The 18,151-nt window shown below is 39.9% G+C and overlaps 1 protein-coding gene across 1 annotated transcript in view; it reads left to right on the top strand.

Moving 5' to 3' along the window:
• The window catches only part of MDFIC2 (MyoD family inhibitor domain containing 2), a 45,575-nt gene extending 29,660 nt beyond the window's left edge, over positions 1-15,915 (top strand). Inside the window, exons 3-5 of the mRNA XM_031049283.1 lie at positions 5,607-5,675; positions 10,631-10,852; positions 15,656-15,915. Coding sequence (XP_030905143.1) covers positions 5,607-5,675; positions 10,631-10,852; positions 15,656-15,915 — 551 coding nt within the window. The remainder of the gene's footprint in view (positions 1-5,606; positions 5,676-10,630; positions 10,853-15,655) is intronic.
• Positions 15,916-18,151: the final 2,236 nt, after the last annotated feature.

Below are 18,151 nucleotides of genomic sequence, written 5' to 3'. Positions count from 1 at the left end.
ACCATGTGTAATACCTGCTTTGGGAATAAACTCTCACCATAGCCTCAGTGTCAGTCAGAAAGTGGCACAATTGCCAAAGACTTTGGAACATGAAAGGAAGACACTGTGCTGTCTTTTCATTGGAAAGTTCACAAATTCTGCCTAGTGATCCCTCCGATATTTTCAATTTTCAATAGATAGTGCTTACCAAAAATAAAACAGAATTTTAAGTGCCTTCCAAATTTAAAGAGAGAGCTTTATGTGGGAAAAAAAGAAAATCTTTTGCAATAAACTCAGTATTTTCTGTTTTACATTACCTATAAAATTCACAAACTGAGCAGTGAGCAATTACACACACAAGCATGTCCATGGGTGAGACCTATCATCAGTTACTGTGTCAGCATCTTAAATAAAGCCCTGTCCACTTCTGGCTACTCTGTTCTGATTAGGATTTTATTTCTGAAACATTATCATATTAGCAGACAATCTTAACCTCAGTGATGGGGTGAGTAATTAACTGCGAGAGTAAGGAAGGAAGATTGAATTGATGCACCAGGGCTGTTGAGGAAAAGACTATAATAATACGAAAGTTTGTTTTTTCTTTAACTTGAAAGCAACACAATCAAATCAGAAAAGATAATGCATCAGAATCTCCAGCTTCACACTCTGCAGCCAGGAATAAAGAAAATTTAAGAGGTTTGAGTTATCCCTGCAGTACAACAAGCAGATGCCTGTGAGTGTTGGGATGGACCTGCCTCAGCACATGGTGCAGGCTGTCCACACAGCTCCAGCAGCTGTGTGTGGGGTTGTGCATCCCAAATCCCCACAGCCAAGGACTGGCACAGCTCTGTGGTGGCTGGAGTGGCCTACTGACATTAATAAAAATAAATAGATGCTTAGTTTTCCACTTGGAGGAGGAAGGGCAGAGCTGTGTGCTTTCGGTTCAGGTTCAGATTGAGAATTGCTTGCTTTGAGTTTAATTATCTCTTAGCAAAATGTCAGGAGAGTGCAGCTTTGAAACAGAAAGAAGTAAACAAAAGAATATGGAAGAACTTAATTTTTCTCTGCAAAAGGTTTTTAGGGTTGTTTCATGCGATAGAGCTGCCACAGCACCTGGAAGATCCAAGAATCCAACCTGAGGCTTGAATTCAACTTCAGAAATAGCCACTCCTCCCAGAGAAGATGATCTCTTTCAAGAGCTGCTGGAGTAACAACAGGGTGCCAGGATGCCCTGGAGGAAATTAATTCAAAACAGGAAAAAGATAAAAAAATTACCTGTCAGCAAGCAATATGTGAAATGCCAGGAGAGCCTGCTGCTCTCTGGACTATCCCCAATTATTACAGTGAATTTATTTCATACAGTCACAACATCCAGGACAGAAATACAGACCTGAAGAAAACCTTTGGGGAAAGAAAACAGGGGGTGAAGGGGAATTTAGAACATCTGATCTAGAAACAAACCATGGGGGCTCCAGCATGGCTTTTTTGGAGGATGCGCAGCACCATCCTGCACCCTAACCCATGGATTTCAGTGACAGCACTGCCTGTTGACCAGCTGTGGTTGTGTTTCTGCTGCAGTTGACACTTAATACCAAAGCTGTGAAGTTCCTGTGAAAATCTGGTGATTCATCTTGGTGCTTATCAGCCCAGGGCTCCTTGAGGACTGGCACTGAGTTCTGATACAGAGCAATGGGAAGTGCAGGTCTCTGTGCAAGCACCTGTAAACTGAACCTCCACTGAACGTGCTACAAAAGCAGTTGTGAATTTTGCTATTGTGCTCATTGAGAGCATGAATGACATGCAGTGTCTAATGCAGATGATGATGTCTGACGCAATAGGGACTTTAGAATTAGCACATAAAAACCTTTTCATTAAGCATTTGGTCCCACTTCTTGCAAAGTCCATTGCAACTCTAAAGTGCAAGCGACAACATAAAATTCACACCAATCCTTTCAATTCTTTTTTAAGCATCCTTAAATCCAGCTTTTTTTTTTCTGCTGTACATCTTACTTTTTATAGTTAAAAGTAATTTTAAAGCAAAAAAGAACATAAACAATATACACTGACTCTTGACACTCCATTGCTTTCTTAAAGTAGAATAATAAAAATTTGCAAATGAACAAAAGAGTGGGAGGAAGATATCTGATTTACAATGTTTTTGAGATAAAGAACACTATAAAAAAAGATCAATGTGAATAATAAAGCATTGTTAACTGAGTCATGACATTTCTATTCTCAGTGAAGATTTGAACAGTAGAGCTCTGCAAATGAGCACCTTGTGCCATTTTCAAAGTGGGAGGAAGACATATAATTATAATTTTTAAAGTGAAGAGAATTTAAAAAAAATCTTTCTGAAAAAAGTTTATTGAAAAACATATCGACATATCAATATGACATAAATTACTTTGATTTTATTAAACTAGGAGGGGGGAAAACCTCTTTTTGAAGACTGGCTGCAGAAAGCATTCCTTGAAAAGAATTGTCTTTATTAAAACCTCTTTTGCTAAGATGAAACAGCACTGAATGTCAGCACTACCGTATATTTATTCTGTAACTCTTCCAACAGCTGAGATCTATAAAAGAAACATATTTTCAAAACAGTTTTAACCTCCATTGTCTTGATCATTCGTATTAACATTTTTCATGTCACCTATTGAAATCCCTTAAAGGAACCGTTTATTCAGTCAAAATTAATGAAGCCATCTTCTTAAACACCCTCCAAAAAGTAAAAAGGACATAATGTTGTGCATTTTATTTGACATACGTTTTCTGCCATTTCACTTATTCCTGTGATGAGAGCAAAACTTCGTATTTATGCTATCAAATCTGTAGAGAAAAGTGATTTTGAGAGAGAAGAAAACTAACTCTGCTCTTGCTGTGTGTGCAATTTAAATCCACAGTGAAAATACAGCATTGATCAGATTACTCCAATTGAGTCATTTAGTGCTTTGGCATTCCTGAAGTTAGGGCCCAGCTGTGAAATCATACTTGGGGCCAAACTTTGCTGCTAGGTGAGTGCACATGGCTCCCATTTTCTTCAAAGGGAATGACACACATGGCCAATATTTAACTTTCACCTCTCCCATTCTTCAGCTAGCAAAGCCAGAATCAATGGATTATATGCAGGCAATTTAACAGAATTAAGAATATAATCAAGATTTTCCAGGACTTACTAGTGATTTGGGCTATATAACTCAATACACCTCAAAGCACAGATGCTCAGCATATTCTGAAAATCAGGCCATCTCAAATGTCTTAGTTTAAGCAGGTAAAATCATAAATCACTTTGAGTATTTTGGCTATTGGTTCCTAACAAACAGGGTGTAGGATAGCTCTTCGAAATCATAAGCTTCAATTTCTGGGTTGGCTGGAATGCCAGGGAGACTTACTGCATCCCAACAGATTTTGGGTACTGCATTTCTTCCCCGCCATTACCATTGTGGAACTTAAGCAAAGTGCAGGCACCCTTCTGTAGCAGTCATCGCCTTGAGAAAATCACCATTCTGGCTCTGCACATCCCCTGGGATGGAATGGACTGCCAGGATGGCCCATAGGACTTTGAGATGTAAGTGCCACAGAAAGAAAAAAGGCTGCATCCCAAAATCTTGCTGCCCCATGGTGTATGAAAATCTTCATTTCAGCTCAAGGTCAAGTGGAAAACTTTCCTATCATCCTTGCTGACTCTCCTCTTCACTTTCCCTCGATTCCATCTGTTCCTCACCCATCTCCTTCATTCCGCACTTGCCTCCCTCTTCTTCCTGTGTCCATCTGTTCCCTCCTTCCTCAACACAAGTTGGGGAAGGGAAGTAAATTCAGTCATTCACTGAACAGATTTCAAGATGAACCCCCTCCCTCTCCAGTTCTAACTTCATTCATCATGGTAAAAATTCTAATGAATAGAAATGTTGAAGGTGAAAATTTATTAGGGATTTTGTTGCTTTCTTGTATCAAAAGAAGTTAAAGCTGAGTATAAACATTGGCTTCATTCATTTTTCTTAATATATGGTATAATTAGTGAGAAATATTAGTGGAAGTGTTTGCTATGCAGTCCATCAACACATGCCTGTCAGAGTTTAGGATCTGGGCCAAAATTTTTTGCCAGTCCTGTGATAGATTTATAATAAGCATATAGAAGGCTTTACAGTCAGCTGGGTCACTAATTCATAAAGTTAAAATGCATGCAATGAGGTCAAAAATTCACTATTGATAAAATACCCCCTCCCGGGATTGCACCATTAGATTTGTTACTGCAACAGCAAAATAAAATAAACCCAAAGCTCCTGTGAATTACCAGTCCATCATCATAAATCAGAAGAGAAGCACTTGCACAAGTTCATGATGTCATATGAAGCCAAATATATATTTATAGTCTTGTGTACTATTTCCTGTTTCCTCACGACAAAAATAAAGTCTCTAAATCCCCTGTATCTTTATGCCTGTACTCAGCAAAATGTAATGGGCACGAAACTATGAAAACATCCATGAGATATTAGCTTAGGCCAGCTTGCTTCAGGTTGACTTTGACTCCCTCTCTCCCTCTGGCCTCTCCTACATGGATGGCAGCAGTTCCCATGGAGTTTGCTCTATCTATTGCACTCACCATAGGGATAGTGCTACACCTCCTCCTACTTTGCCTCCCTGACCTTGGGAGAGAGAGAAAGGCTTTAGCCTCTGAGCCCTACACATGGAGTGGATTGCCTGGCAAGCACAGCAGAAGTGCAAGAGCTCAGCACCCATGTAGGGACCTGGGCTTGCCACAACGACGACCTTGGGCATAAAATCATCGAATAGAATAGTTAGGGTTGGAAATGACCTTAAGATCATCTAGTTCCAACCCCCCTGCTATGGGCAGGGACACCTCACTCTAAACCATATCACTCAAGACTTTGTCCAACCTGGCCTTGAACACTGCCAGGCATGGAGCATTTACAACATCCCTGGGCAACCCCTTCCAGTACCTCACCACCCTTACAGTAAAGAATTTCTTCCTTACATCCAATCTAAACTTCCCCTGTTTAAGTTTTAACCCATTACCCCTTGTCCTGTCGCTACAGTCCCTAATGAATAGTCCATCCCCAGCATCCCTATAGCCCCCCTTCAGGTACTGGAAGGCTGCTATGAGGTCTCCATGCAGCCTTCTCTTCTCCAGGCTTCTTGACAGGCATCTTGCCTGTCAATGTGACTAAACCGCAGAAGTTGGAGCTTGGGCTGCAGTTTCCTTTCTGCTCCTTCGCTTACGATTTGGTAACCTCATCTAAGGTTTCTGGGGTGTTTGGGTGTGGGTGATGCCCCACATTTCATCACAGGCCTCCCAGCTCCCACATTCTTTGTACCTACCTGAAAGAGAAAATTCTGTGTTTGCCAGTGATCTTCTTCCCCTCTTCTCAGATGAAACTTTCTTAGGAATTTGTTTTATATTTAGCTTCCTTTCCAGAAATGAGACAGAGGGTAACAGAAACAGTGCACTATCCCATGTAATTTCTATCTGCAAGGAATCACACTTGTTTCTATTTGCACCCAAAGCAACAACTCTTGAAGTCAATGACTAAGTGTCTGGGGTGATACACATGTCAAACCACATTTATTTACAGTGTTCTTCTGCAATGTTGTTTTGTTCTTCTACCAAGACAGCTACACCAGCTCCCTGCCTCTCCCGGTGCTCCCTGGGGTGACGCCAAGCAGTGAGGACCAGCCAGGTAAGCAAGATGCTGGCCCCACGCATGTTTCATACCATGCAGAGATACCTCTGACATCCCTTCCCATTGCTGTTTGTAGACAATAATGTCCTTTAGAATGGCAAAAAAAAAAGTTCTTTGGTTTTCTTTTTACTTTTTCTTCTTTGAAACATGGCCACTGAAACCTGGGGTTTGGGTTTCATTTTACTATGAGTCTTTTCAAACTAAATGAGTTCAGTTCAAGCCTTTATACTTACAAGTTATCATCCATCAGGACTGATGTAGCTCTGCCTGCTTCATCTTAGGACTGAATGGACATGGCACACAGCTCTTTCAGTGATGACTATGTGATATATTAAATAGACAGGTAGCGACAGCAGTGCATGGGATAACGAATAGCAGGGAGATCAGCCAGGCGTTCTTTTGGTTCTTTCACTGCACTGATACATGAAGATGTCTCATGGTGAAATGAAAAAGTTATACATTCTAGACTGCTAGAGTTTTCCCAGTTCACGATTAACCCTTGGGACTCCTTGCCACTGGGATGGGAGGCAAAGGGCCAATACCAGGATGGATTGGGAACAAATGCCACCAGCCACAGGCTCCTTTCTTCTTGGCTTGTAAGATGCGTAAGTATGAGCTCTACATAGGGTGATAAATCAGTTCTCCTCCTCTTTTAGCAGCAGCTCCCCCTAACCAGTTGCTCTGAACAGATCTTTAGTAATACCCATGTTGCTGTCGTCCCTGTCCAGCAGAACAGAGCAGAACAGCCTGTTGCCAAAAACAGAGCATTTATATGCCACTATATAAATTTGCTTTCTAAAGTTTACTAGGAAACTCTAGCCATCTATTTTCCATGGCTGCAAGACCCTGGGTTGTGCCTAGATCAATGAAGAGAACCAGAGGTCAGGGGCTCTACTGGAAAATGCCAGTCCTGGTATCACTGTTCCTCATTATTAACCAGAGGGATCTGGGGAAGGCATCAGTGGAAAGTAAGTGATTTACTTTGTGTTTTCATGAATTTAGACACTATAGTCAGCCACCTGAGTCACCCAACTAAAAAAAGAATTTCATGTGAGTCTTGAGACTATATCTATCTTTAATACAAACATGGGTGAACGATCCCATTCCTACTGCAAAAGCCAAGGCAAGCCCAGCTTTCTTGTATGAGAAGGCTGCTACTTCATGATACCCTTTAAAAATGGCACATTGTGGGGGTTTACCTCTAGTTGCCTTTGCTAACAGTCTAACACTGAATAATCTGAGCTTTCTTCATCATGATACACTTTTTTCCCCCTTTTAATTACTTCAGTGGATGATTTCTACACGTTAAAAACATAGATATTAGTGCATAGTTGGAGCTGAGTACAGACTCTTACAAAACAGTAACAAAGTTTGACCCTCTGCCCATCTCTAATAGTAATTTATTACATTCTCATTTAGCAGTAATCTTAAATAGTATCAGTTGTGTATAATATATTCTTAAAGCTTATTTTCTCCACTTATTTGTTTCTAACTCTCAACCTACATGTTCCATACAGAAACAAACTATAAAAGAGAAAAAAAGTGCTAACTACCTTTTTTTTTATGCTTGTCTCGCATAATCTTTATTTCTTTAGACACTTTGTGCAAACATTAAATTGATAAAAGACATAATGTAGATGGACCCACAGCTGAACTGAAGGTAATTGCATAAAAATGAAATGGAGACCTATAATTGTACACTGCTTTAGCCTCTATCGCACTGTTTTCTGGAAGCAAGGATCTCGCTTGTCATAGCAAGTTGCTTGTTACGGTGATTGCATGAAGACTTGATCTAGCTGTACAAGACAAGTATAACATTACTGAAAGGGAGCTTTTCAAACTAAGAGTCTGACACTAAAATGTACTGTATTTTCAAAGATGTAGTATGCTTTAACAAACAGAAGAGCCCTTGAATGACAGCTTTTGTTACCCTTTTGTTTGATGGTGCTGCATTGAAAAATTCAGGTTATGTCTATGCCTTTCTATTTCTGGTTTTGATTTCTCTTCAATAGCACTTCAAGAATAAAAATTGACTCGAAGCATGAATAGTAGAAGTCAGTGGATACAGTAAATGTTAGTCTGGCATTTACTGATTACTTCCGTCTGATTTTTTTCAGTCTCGTTTGTTGAATGCTTAAATGCATTATGTGGGCCATTGTATTGTTGCAGAAATGGGGAACTCAACAGATATATTGCGATTTAAAATATATCCAGTTTAGACCTTTGGGCCAATTTTGAAAGTGGAAAACTATAGAAACCATCATTCTTGCCTAGGCCTTTCAATCTAATCTGTTGTATTCAACTGCTCAGCCTGAGTGTAGCTCTCAACCTGGACAAACAAGATCCATTGTAAGATTGCCACCTGAATAACAGGTGGGACATGTGTCTTTTGGGCTCACAAATCAAGTATTATCCAACAAATCCGATGCATAAGCAGGACGTTGCTTTCTCTAGAGCTCTGCTACTTCAATTAACACAACTTTTCCTGCAGACACTATGTTGATGAATGAAAGTGCAGGAAAAACTGTGGTATGTCATTGACTTGGAAACACTGGAAAATAGTGGTTACTGTGCATGTAAGTACATCCAAAATGCATGATTTTCCACAATTTGGTCTCAAAAGGCCAGCCAAGATGTCAGGGTTGGGGTGGGGGAAGCTTCATTTACTTACTCAGGAGAGAAAACCATCAACAAATTATCACAGATAGGTAAAATCAGACTTAGCTTGCCCAGGATGCTGGTTTCCTGCGACCCAGTGTATAACCTACATGCAAGCACCACTGCACTTTGCACTGCTGGTTCACACCCGAAGGAGCCACCACTTCTCCTGCCTTTCCCAGGTCTTGCCTGTGGCTTTTCTTCATTGTAATGCTCACGAAACCTGACAGGTATGGGTTTCTGAGACCCCTCTGTGTGCCACTGCTTTTTCCTTCATTCCACTTCTCTCTATCACACCAGTCGTTCTCTGCCTAAGGCCAACCTGTAAAGTCTCCAGGACAAGGAAGATACAAATTTCCCTCTTAGTAGACTTTGTCAGTATTGCAAGTTCTAAATCAAGCCCAAACCTCTGCCAACGCACATTTTAAAAGCAGTGATTTAAAGATAAAATGAATACGATAGCTTAGTATTTCTTATTATCCTCTCCCAAGATCTTACTCTGCTAACTTTTAAGCAGCTTTTCTGCTACTACATATTTCACCACATGAAGATAATCTAAAATGGCATGAAATCTGACTACGAGTAAAAATTTAAATGAATTGTTGACTCACTGTGTAAGTAAATAGAATCATAGAAATTATAGAGAAATTAGCTTGGAAGGGACCCCATCTGGCCTTTCCTTCAAAGCATGGCTAACTCTGCAGTAAGACAGTTACTGGAATCCATACCCAACTGAGCTCTCCACACTTATTCAGCCTTGCTGTGGGCTGCCCAGGTGCTTTACACCTCCCATGATGAAGAATTTGTACATGTATGCATTCCAATTGCTCTGGGTAGAGTTTGTGACAGTGGCTTCTTGTCCTTTTACCTCTGTGCGCTGTTGGGAAAAGCTGGGGTCTGGTTTCTCCACTACCCTGGTTATGAAGTGGAAGACAGCACCCAGCACTTCTCTTTGCCTTCTCTTCTCCAGGCCAACCAAGCCTAGCTCCCTCAGCCTCTCCTGATAGATCAGATGCCCCAAAATCCGTAACCACCTTGGTGACTTTCACTGGACACCGGTTAGACCTCAGATCTTTGCTTTCCCCCACTGTGAGACCTATGATCACAGTGTTTTTTCACCTGTCTTGCAACCCACCTATCTAATCCATGTTTCCACCTTTTTCCTGCAAGGATACTAGCAGCACAACTGCAGCCTCATCAAGATTTCACCCTCTAACAACTTTTTCTTGGCTTTCCTTTACTATACATTAAGGTACCTGGAAAACAAGAGATATGCAGGGTCTCTCTCCCAGCTCCTTGCAGGAGAGCACACACTAACTACTTTAGAGCATTCCCTATTCTTCTCAGAAATAGTGTTTGCAAAACTGAGGTGTTTGTAAAGATTGATTTTCTGTATATAGCTCAAGAGCAAGCATATCACAAGATTTAAGTAAGATAAAAAGTGAGACTGTGCTTGATGTGAGGTGCAGGAGTTAATCAGCTGTAGATAAGAATTGATGAGGTTTTATCATCCCACCCATAGAGAGAATGACTGTGTTTCTTGGCCTCTTGATCACTTCAGAGTAAGTGAAACTATATATCAGTCCATGTTTATCTGTGCCTGAGAAGTTCTTCAAGAATAAATTGAGCTCAGAACTATTCTTAACCTTTACCCTAGTTGGGGCTTAAAATTAAGCTCTCCCTCTGGTTTTTGAGCTGCCTCTCTGGCACGCTGACAGCATGTGAAGTATCCCATCTTCTAGTTGACTTCCAGGCCAGCAGCACAAGTGTGGATGAAGTTAAGAAATAATGAATCTGGATGTTAAACAGAGACCATATGGCTTTCTTTGCTACAAGCTTATGAGCCATGGAGAGCTGGCACATCTGCATCTAGGTACCACCTACACGCACATTGTTGGCTGTAAATTCAGGGAAACAGAGCTGCTGTTGAAAAAATAACAAGATAATTGTTTTGCCTTCTTTCTTATCACAAACTGAACTTAGGATGTCGCGCTCTAAAGAGATGTCAACTGAGGCAGTAGTTCTGTTCTCTCTCCATCCTGATCCCACCCACTGGAAGTGAATTATTACTTAGCCTCTAAATCCACTAGGATTAAGAGAAAAGCTTAGAATGCAAGTTCACAAATATCTATGCTATGAATAAACTTGTGCAAAGAGACTGAAATCATTGGGTAAGAAAGGTTAGGCCTTGGAAGTAAACAACTGTAGGCTTGGAGATTCTGCATGTTATACTTTCAGATCTCTGCCTTGGTCTCACAAACAAGTCTTTTCTTTTTTTTCCCTAATCCCACCAGATAACCATCTTACAAATGAAAAACACACAGATGAAAAGCCTATGAAAGGCATGGTTATGAGCTCTGTCACAGAATTCAGCATCACAGACGCCTCATCAAAGGGGACCAAAAATGAGAAGAAATTCTCAGATGCGAGCACATCATCCATTGCTTCCCTGGAGAAATGCAGAGAATTCACTTACATTGAAGATGACGCATCAGTACATCAGAGAGACAGTGATGGTATGTTTTATAAAACAGATCACATTTAAGCTGGTTTCTAAATAATGCCCATTGCAAAAAAGCATTATGTGTATCTAACTTGAAATAATCGCTTACGTGCTGAACAGGAGGTTCAAAAACATAGCCAAAAGCAGCATTAAGTTGCCCTGCAACATTTCTGTGATTGGTGAGAATCTGCAGAAGATTACTTTAAATTATCAGTGATATTAAAGTCATAGAAGAGGAGCTTAGAGTGTATTGTGCAACAGTGCATTTGTACTTGTATAATGAATGTTTGCACAGAGGTACTAGTGTCAGTATCAGATAAACAGATGGACACATTTGTCCCCAATAGCAGAAGCTAGCGCTTTTGCCATTGGTAGTACTGTGGTTGCTGAACAGATGCTGTGTTTGGTGGTCAGCATATTACTTCTACAGACTTGTGTGTTGAGTTCCTTTATGGACCATTACATGGAACCCTGCCATTCTGCTGACTGATCACCAAATTCTCCCTCTGCTGAGTACACTGCAAAACTCGCATGGATCAGGATGAGAAACTCTCTTCATATTCTGCTCTACTTCTGCAGAAAACTCTGATGACTGGGCCAGGTGGATACACATGGATAAGACTTCTAGTTATCTCAGTATGCTCTGTGTTTTGAAGAAGCATATTTAAAAACAAAGTGTTGTGAAAGGTCATTGCAAACCATAACTGCAGCAGATGCCAGTAGTTCAAGTGCATTTTCACAAATCAACATTACTAAAACATAACCTGCCCTGGGGCTAATGATCAGAGCTGTCTTACCTTTTCTGTAAAGGAGCTGATCCCTTTTATTGTGTAAAAGCACAAGTTAGAGCTGGACACCTGCACTACTTTTTGAAAGGGTTTCAGAGGCAAGAGTATAACCAAGAGCCAAGGAGCAGAAGGGGCTGTGGACACTCATTACAGACCAAGAGCATGAGTCCTGTTAATCCAAATTATATAGCACCCCTGATTTTAGTGGAATTATGATGAGAACCAGATATTCCTTGTTACATAACCACTGGATGTGATAAAAGGGGCTTCTGTGAAGCATTCCTTCAAATGCTGTGAAGCATTTTTGAAGTTTTTTACGTGTGCCTTTTACAATAATGGACTAGTGTGCTATACCAAATGGAATTTGGATCTATCGTGTTTATCATTTAACAATTCCTAAATAAAGAATTTGTAAATACAGATCATCACAATAAACCACCATGCTCTCCAGGAGCCACAACCATCTCTATTATATTACCAATCGTGTAATAAAAGGGATGTCTCTGGTATATCTATTAGAATATATTTAATTTCAGTGAAGGGTCTGAAATATTTATTTTAATTAGGGGACTCATTTTCTAGCCCAGACACTCACTATTTCCTCAGTTTGCTGACTATCTTATCAGGCCCTCAACCATTACTGGCACACAGGTGTGTACCATGTGATGCAAATAACAGATTTCATGCTCCTTAAAAAAGCTAAAAGTGAAGGAAATTAACAAAAAAACCCCAAATAATCTGTGCTCAATTAATAATGTTAAAGGCTGGAAGGAAGCCAAGGAAACCAAAGGAAGCCAGATTTGTGGTTGTCACTGCATACTCTGCTCACTCTACTCTGACAAGTTACTGCTTGTTCTGCATACACGAGGCCAAATCCTGTTTGCTGGTGCATGGAGAACCTCTGAAGGCAGAGAGGTAGCTGAGGAAATCAGCAATTATTTTGTTCTCTGTGCTTAGAGAATAGCAGATCCAAAGCTTCCAACCCTAACTATTCTATGATTCTATGATTCATATATCTCACCAGCAGTGACCATCCTGGGTTCAGTGAGCTTTGGGCCATGTTTGTTCAGGGCATCCTCTGCACAAGCAGAGGGTAAGCTGTCAGCCATCAAACAAGAGCAGGAAAACTGAGAGATGACGCAGACTAGCAAAATTATTAGAAGTTCTTCTTGTGTGATAATTAATCTACTAATGTAGAGAATGAGAGCTGGGGTCATCGTTCTCACCAAGATAAATGCAGTAATGCCGCTTCACAAACAGCAGGGAAAACAGAGGACAAAACAGGAGATTGCATCTTCTTTTATGCAGTTTGTGGCTAATTTATTTTCAAATATATAAATGAATGCATAGGAATGGATGTTTAATTGCTAATATCTATTATTTATATACATTACCCCACTTAGAACAAAAAAGCCTCACACATGCAGATTTTTTGAAATGTGTTACATCCATTACCACAGTTCATGGTGTGTGCTCTGATGGGAATTTAAAATCATCTTTACTGCATATCACAGACTCTGTGCTGAAACATTACTTTATTATTAAAATCCTGTGCTTTCCGTGTGCTCTCTTTCCTGGATGGAGCCCTACAAATCAGATCTGTTCTCTCCAGTTACATAAGCACCGTTATGGATAACACATTCAGGAGAAAAATACGTTATTAGAAAACAGATCTTTGGAGAGAGGAAAAATATTAAAAGATCCTTAATTGAAATATAATTTTGAATTCCATCCCTTGCATCTATGTATAGGAAGTGAATGTCATAAACATAAGATACCTAAGAAGAATAGTCTTAATTACACCAAGGACTACTGGATAAAATGATTACATTTTCTACAGTGTAAATTTCATACAATTAAATCCAGCAGTGTCACCTTATTAAATGTTTCAATTTTATAATTATTTCAGTTCATTTGGTTAGAAAAAAAATATAAGCACGAATTTACTAAGTATCACCAAAATCTAGTCACTCTCAATCTACAGAACTGACTTGGAAGTTAGTTGTGCTTGTCTGAACTTAAACAGATTCTGACATATTTAAAAAAGTATTAAAACTGATAACATTGGTGATGATATGCTACTTAGAAACAAGTTCAACCACATGTTATTTATTCTTGCTACCTGCTTTAACTGCTTTAACTGCTTCTTTTTTATATGTATAAAGAAGCTGGAATGATCTTTTAATTTTGTTTTTCATCAAGAAAGCTTTCTTCAAAAGAAAAAAAAAAAGGCATAATTCTGGAAAGTTCCTGGCAGTGAACTTTATGTTACGTGAGATAGAAAATGCCACAACAGAACCAATGCAGTTGAATGAGTTCACAGTTAGTCATCCTAGGGCAAGAAATGTGGTTATAACCATATGCTTTCCTGAAAGAACCAATGAAAAGGCATTCATATTGTTGAAGGCATTTTTTCTTTCCAAAAACAAGGAGGGAAAAAAAATACAAATTGAAAGGTCTGGGTCTTTGCACTCCAACTGGATTCACACAGTCAGAATCTCACACCTGCTCTGAGCCCTGCTGCACCCGGAGGCAGCTTCCCCAGATGCTGTAACTCAAATGGTTGGGAGTTGATTAGTTGATTTTTGAGGGGAACAAATATAACACAAAGTTTTTGTCACAGTGAGGAAGTTTTCAGGAATATTTACTGGCTCCAAACATACATCCAGGATGATTCCGGCTTCCAAACTTTTCTGTCTATTCAAAAATTTACAGGTCTGTGAATGAAGAGGTGAGAAACCCATTTTGGTCAGGAAGTGGAAGGACTCTGGGCTGAAAATCAATCAGCACACTGCCCACTGTAAATGCTTGTCTCCTGACTTGCTTCTCCTGCCTGTCTTTGGCTAGGCGATCTACCTGTCATGTAGATGATAATCATGTCATTAGAAACATGTGGGCCCATCCACTCTCCACAAAAGCTTTGGGTGTTCGCACACTGACTTCCAGCAAGGATTGATCCAGACTGGAACAGACTTACAGTATAGAAAGGGATAGTTTAAATAAGGAGTCAGTTCTGACCTCTATGTATGCAGGCAAAAATGACCCTAAAAGTTATTTGTTTGGAGTTTTTCATGCTGACATTTTTTCTTTCCTAGAATGGCATGTCCATCCTGATGATTTTTATCTTTAATTGCAAATTCTTGTCAAACAGAAAATAAGCTCCAGTGTCACGTGCATTAATGTCCTGGTTTAACCCCAGCTGGCAACTAAGCATCACACAGCAGAATGGGGGAGAGAATCAAAAGAGCAAAATTAAGAAAACCCATGGGTTAAGACAAAGACAGTTTAACAGGATAGAAAAGAAATAAAATAATAACAATAATAATAATAAAAAATATTAGAATATACACAATAACTGATGTACAATGCAATTGCTTACCAGCCCCTCCAGTCTTCTTTCTGGCAGGGCATGAGAAGCTGAAAAGTCTTTGACTTGGTATAAACACTTCTTGGCAACAACTAAAAACATCCGTGTATTATCAACATTTTTCTCATACTAAATACAAAACACAGCACTGCACCAGCTACTGGGAAGCAAATTAACTCTCTCCCAGGTGAAACCTGGAAGCTTGGTCAGATAGCACATGAGGCACCATGAAATAGCAGCACTTCTGCACGCCTGCAAATCTGCAACCCCCTCCACAGAGCATCCCTGCTTTATGAAGGTCACTCCTGTGCTAGAATTTACAGCCCAAACACTTTAAGAATATAAAACCATAGAATCATTTAGGTTGGAAAAGACCTGTAAGAATAGCCATAAAGCTGGTTAGAGTACTTGTTCCTCTGAACTTCACTGCCACAGAATATTTTCATCCAAATCAATTTCATGCCACTGTTGTTTTTCCAGAACAAACAACATAAAAAATAAATCCTTTCATTTGACTCAGTGGAAGTACTTATCATCAGTGTATTTTTTGCCTACCCTGTGTGCTGCCTTGCATCTCATTTCTGTGTAGTCGCAGTCACCTAAACTTAGGTAACTAAGCATGCCCTTTTTCTTATGTCTTACTGCTTTTTCTTTCTCTTAGATGAATGTGCGACACTTATCCTGGCCTGCTTGTTCTGCCAGTTTTGGGACTTTCTTATAATGCTGCCTGATACCTGTGAACATTGGCTGATAGATACCTGTTGTCCATCCAATAGATACTACCAGACCTCAGATGAAGACCACGCCAACAATGACTGCAACTGTGACTGTGACATTGATTGCAGCCTTTTTGAGTCCTGCCATGAGACTGGTGAATGCCTGGAACTTGCCATGGAGATTTCTGAAGTCTGCTATCGCTAATAGAGAAATAATTGACAAAATCCCTCAAAACTACCTGAAAGTAAACTGACAAGAGTACAAAGGAGGGTTTGTTGGGGTTTTTTTTAGAGATAACAATAATAACTAGAGTGTTTGCCAACCAGGACTATGTGCATCATGCTGCTCCCACCCTGGAGGTCTGTATACCTGTACTATTGTGGTTGTATGATTTCACAAACTGCTGAAACCAATAAAGGGTTTAAAGAAGACCAGAAAGGGTCTTCTCCTTTGCTGTAGACAACAACAGAATTCCTAAGTGCCAAGCGTGCTCAGTGCTTTACCCACTGTCAGTCCAAGGCTTTTATAAACCTCTAATTGCTTTAAACATGGATTTCCCCATTCATAAACACAGGACAAATTAGGACATTATTTTAGGACTGATATATATTAGTTCATCTTCCTAATGGATTCATACCTAAACATATATTACATATTGTTGGTTATTATTAATAATGTATGATATAGCATCATTTTATAATTAAAAATTTATTTATTCAATCTCTTAAAACACACTTATACGCTCAGTTTAGGTAGAAAAGAAAATTAAATGAATTAGAAACCATGCTAGCAGTAATTACAGCAAATGTCTCTAAAAATCTCCAGTGAATTTTGTAGAGGAAGCATTTTAACAGGGTAGTGCAATTCGACAGTGTATTAATGTGCGTGCCTATGGTTATGTAATAACAGGTTATGCCTATTGTTCATTAGTTATAGGAAAGGGCTCCTTAAGTGTAATTAGCCTAAATGGGAATTGACTGCACACTTCCAGAGGAGAATTACCCCTTGGATAGCCAGTAACTCCTTTGCCTGGTTTTCATTTGTAAGAATTCTGCAAGCAGCAGAATATTGCCACCCATTCGAGTGGAAACAGGCATCTCTACCTGTGCACAAAAGATTGCAAAATGACAGTATCTATCCTGGCTGTGCTTTCAAAACTCCCTCTATTTCTTTTCTGATGGCAGGTCTGATTAATAAAAAGGAAATACATATTGCATATTACACATATGACAACAAAAGCATGTAAATTCAGCTGCCTGAGGGTGCAGAATGCACGTATTTAAGCACAGAGGAAAACACAGTATTGCTTGTTCACATTAGATATTAATAGACTAGCACCAAAGACAGTGTTTGCTTTGTATAGGCACTGAAACTTCTTCCTAAACCCCACTGATCTCAGTGCAGAAATGCATGGGGAATCCCAGACAAGAATCCTGAATGAGATACTGGGGTGCTCAGCATTGCTAAAATTACTGAAGTCACTTGTTTAATAATCTGAGTTTCAAATCTGTGTTCCTAACACATGAATATTTAATTGAAACACAAATTTGTGTGAATTTCCTGTTTTTTTTTTCCACCCAGGTTCTGGAAAATTCATGTTTTCAAAAAACTGGGAAATAAGAAGTAGATAGAACTGCCAATGATCTTATCTTACAAAGGTTAGCAACCCAAGGGCAACTGACCTTAGAAATGAAACAAGAAGACCAGCACACCTTGTTTCTGTGCTCCTTCCAAAACATCCATGGGGATTCCTAGTTTTCATTGAGATATAACATTATGAGTTGTAGTCACCTGAAAGAACAAAGTCATTAGTCCTTAACTGCCACAGCTGTGCTAGCTGGCCAGCTGGGTCTGGACCCAGCCCCAGAAAGCACTAATCGTTTCTATCCCAGAGGATCTGGTTTTGCACATCCTGGGCTGGGGTATGCTGAGTGCTAATGCTCCAGTTTGCACTCTCCCACAGATTTTGACCTTAGATTTCTCAATAGTGAGTCTCACAACTAAACTCTCAGTGCAACTTATCAGGCCATAGAGGCTTGGATAATTCCACTTTCCACCATAGCTTGTTCTCAACAGAGTGGCAACAGGGCACTTATAAATAAAGACACTGACCCAAAGTATTTTAGAATGAGAAAAGGAGAAAATTTGCCCAGCATACCCTTTCATAGAGAAGTACCAATAGAAATGCATGCTGGCAGTCCTTGTTCTTGATGCTGCTGTCCAAAAGGGTAGATTTCATATGCAATGGTTGGAAGGAGCCCAAGAGAGGAAACTGGAGGGTGGCATACCTCAGAATGCTGCCAGTGAGGGATGCAGAGATAGGGAACTTGTCTTGCGAACCAAAATGTCTCATTCCAGCTCTGAGCCTTCAAGGTAATACACACTGACCACACTGGGATCCACCGTGGCAAGTGAGGTCTCCATCTATCAGCTATGGAGC

The sequence above is a fragment of the Melopsittacus undulatus genome, chromosome 9, assembly GCF_012275295.1.
Source record: "Melopsittacus undulatus isolate bMelUnd1 chromosome 9, bMelUnd1.mat.Z, whole genome shotgun sequence".
In the NCBI taxonomy this organism is placed as follows: domain Eukaryota; kingdom Metazoa; phylum Chordata; class Aves; order Psittaciformes; family Psittaculidae; genus Melopsittacus; species Melopsittacus undulatus.
This window is presented reverse-complemented; position numbering and strand designations above follow the sequence as displayed.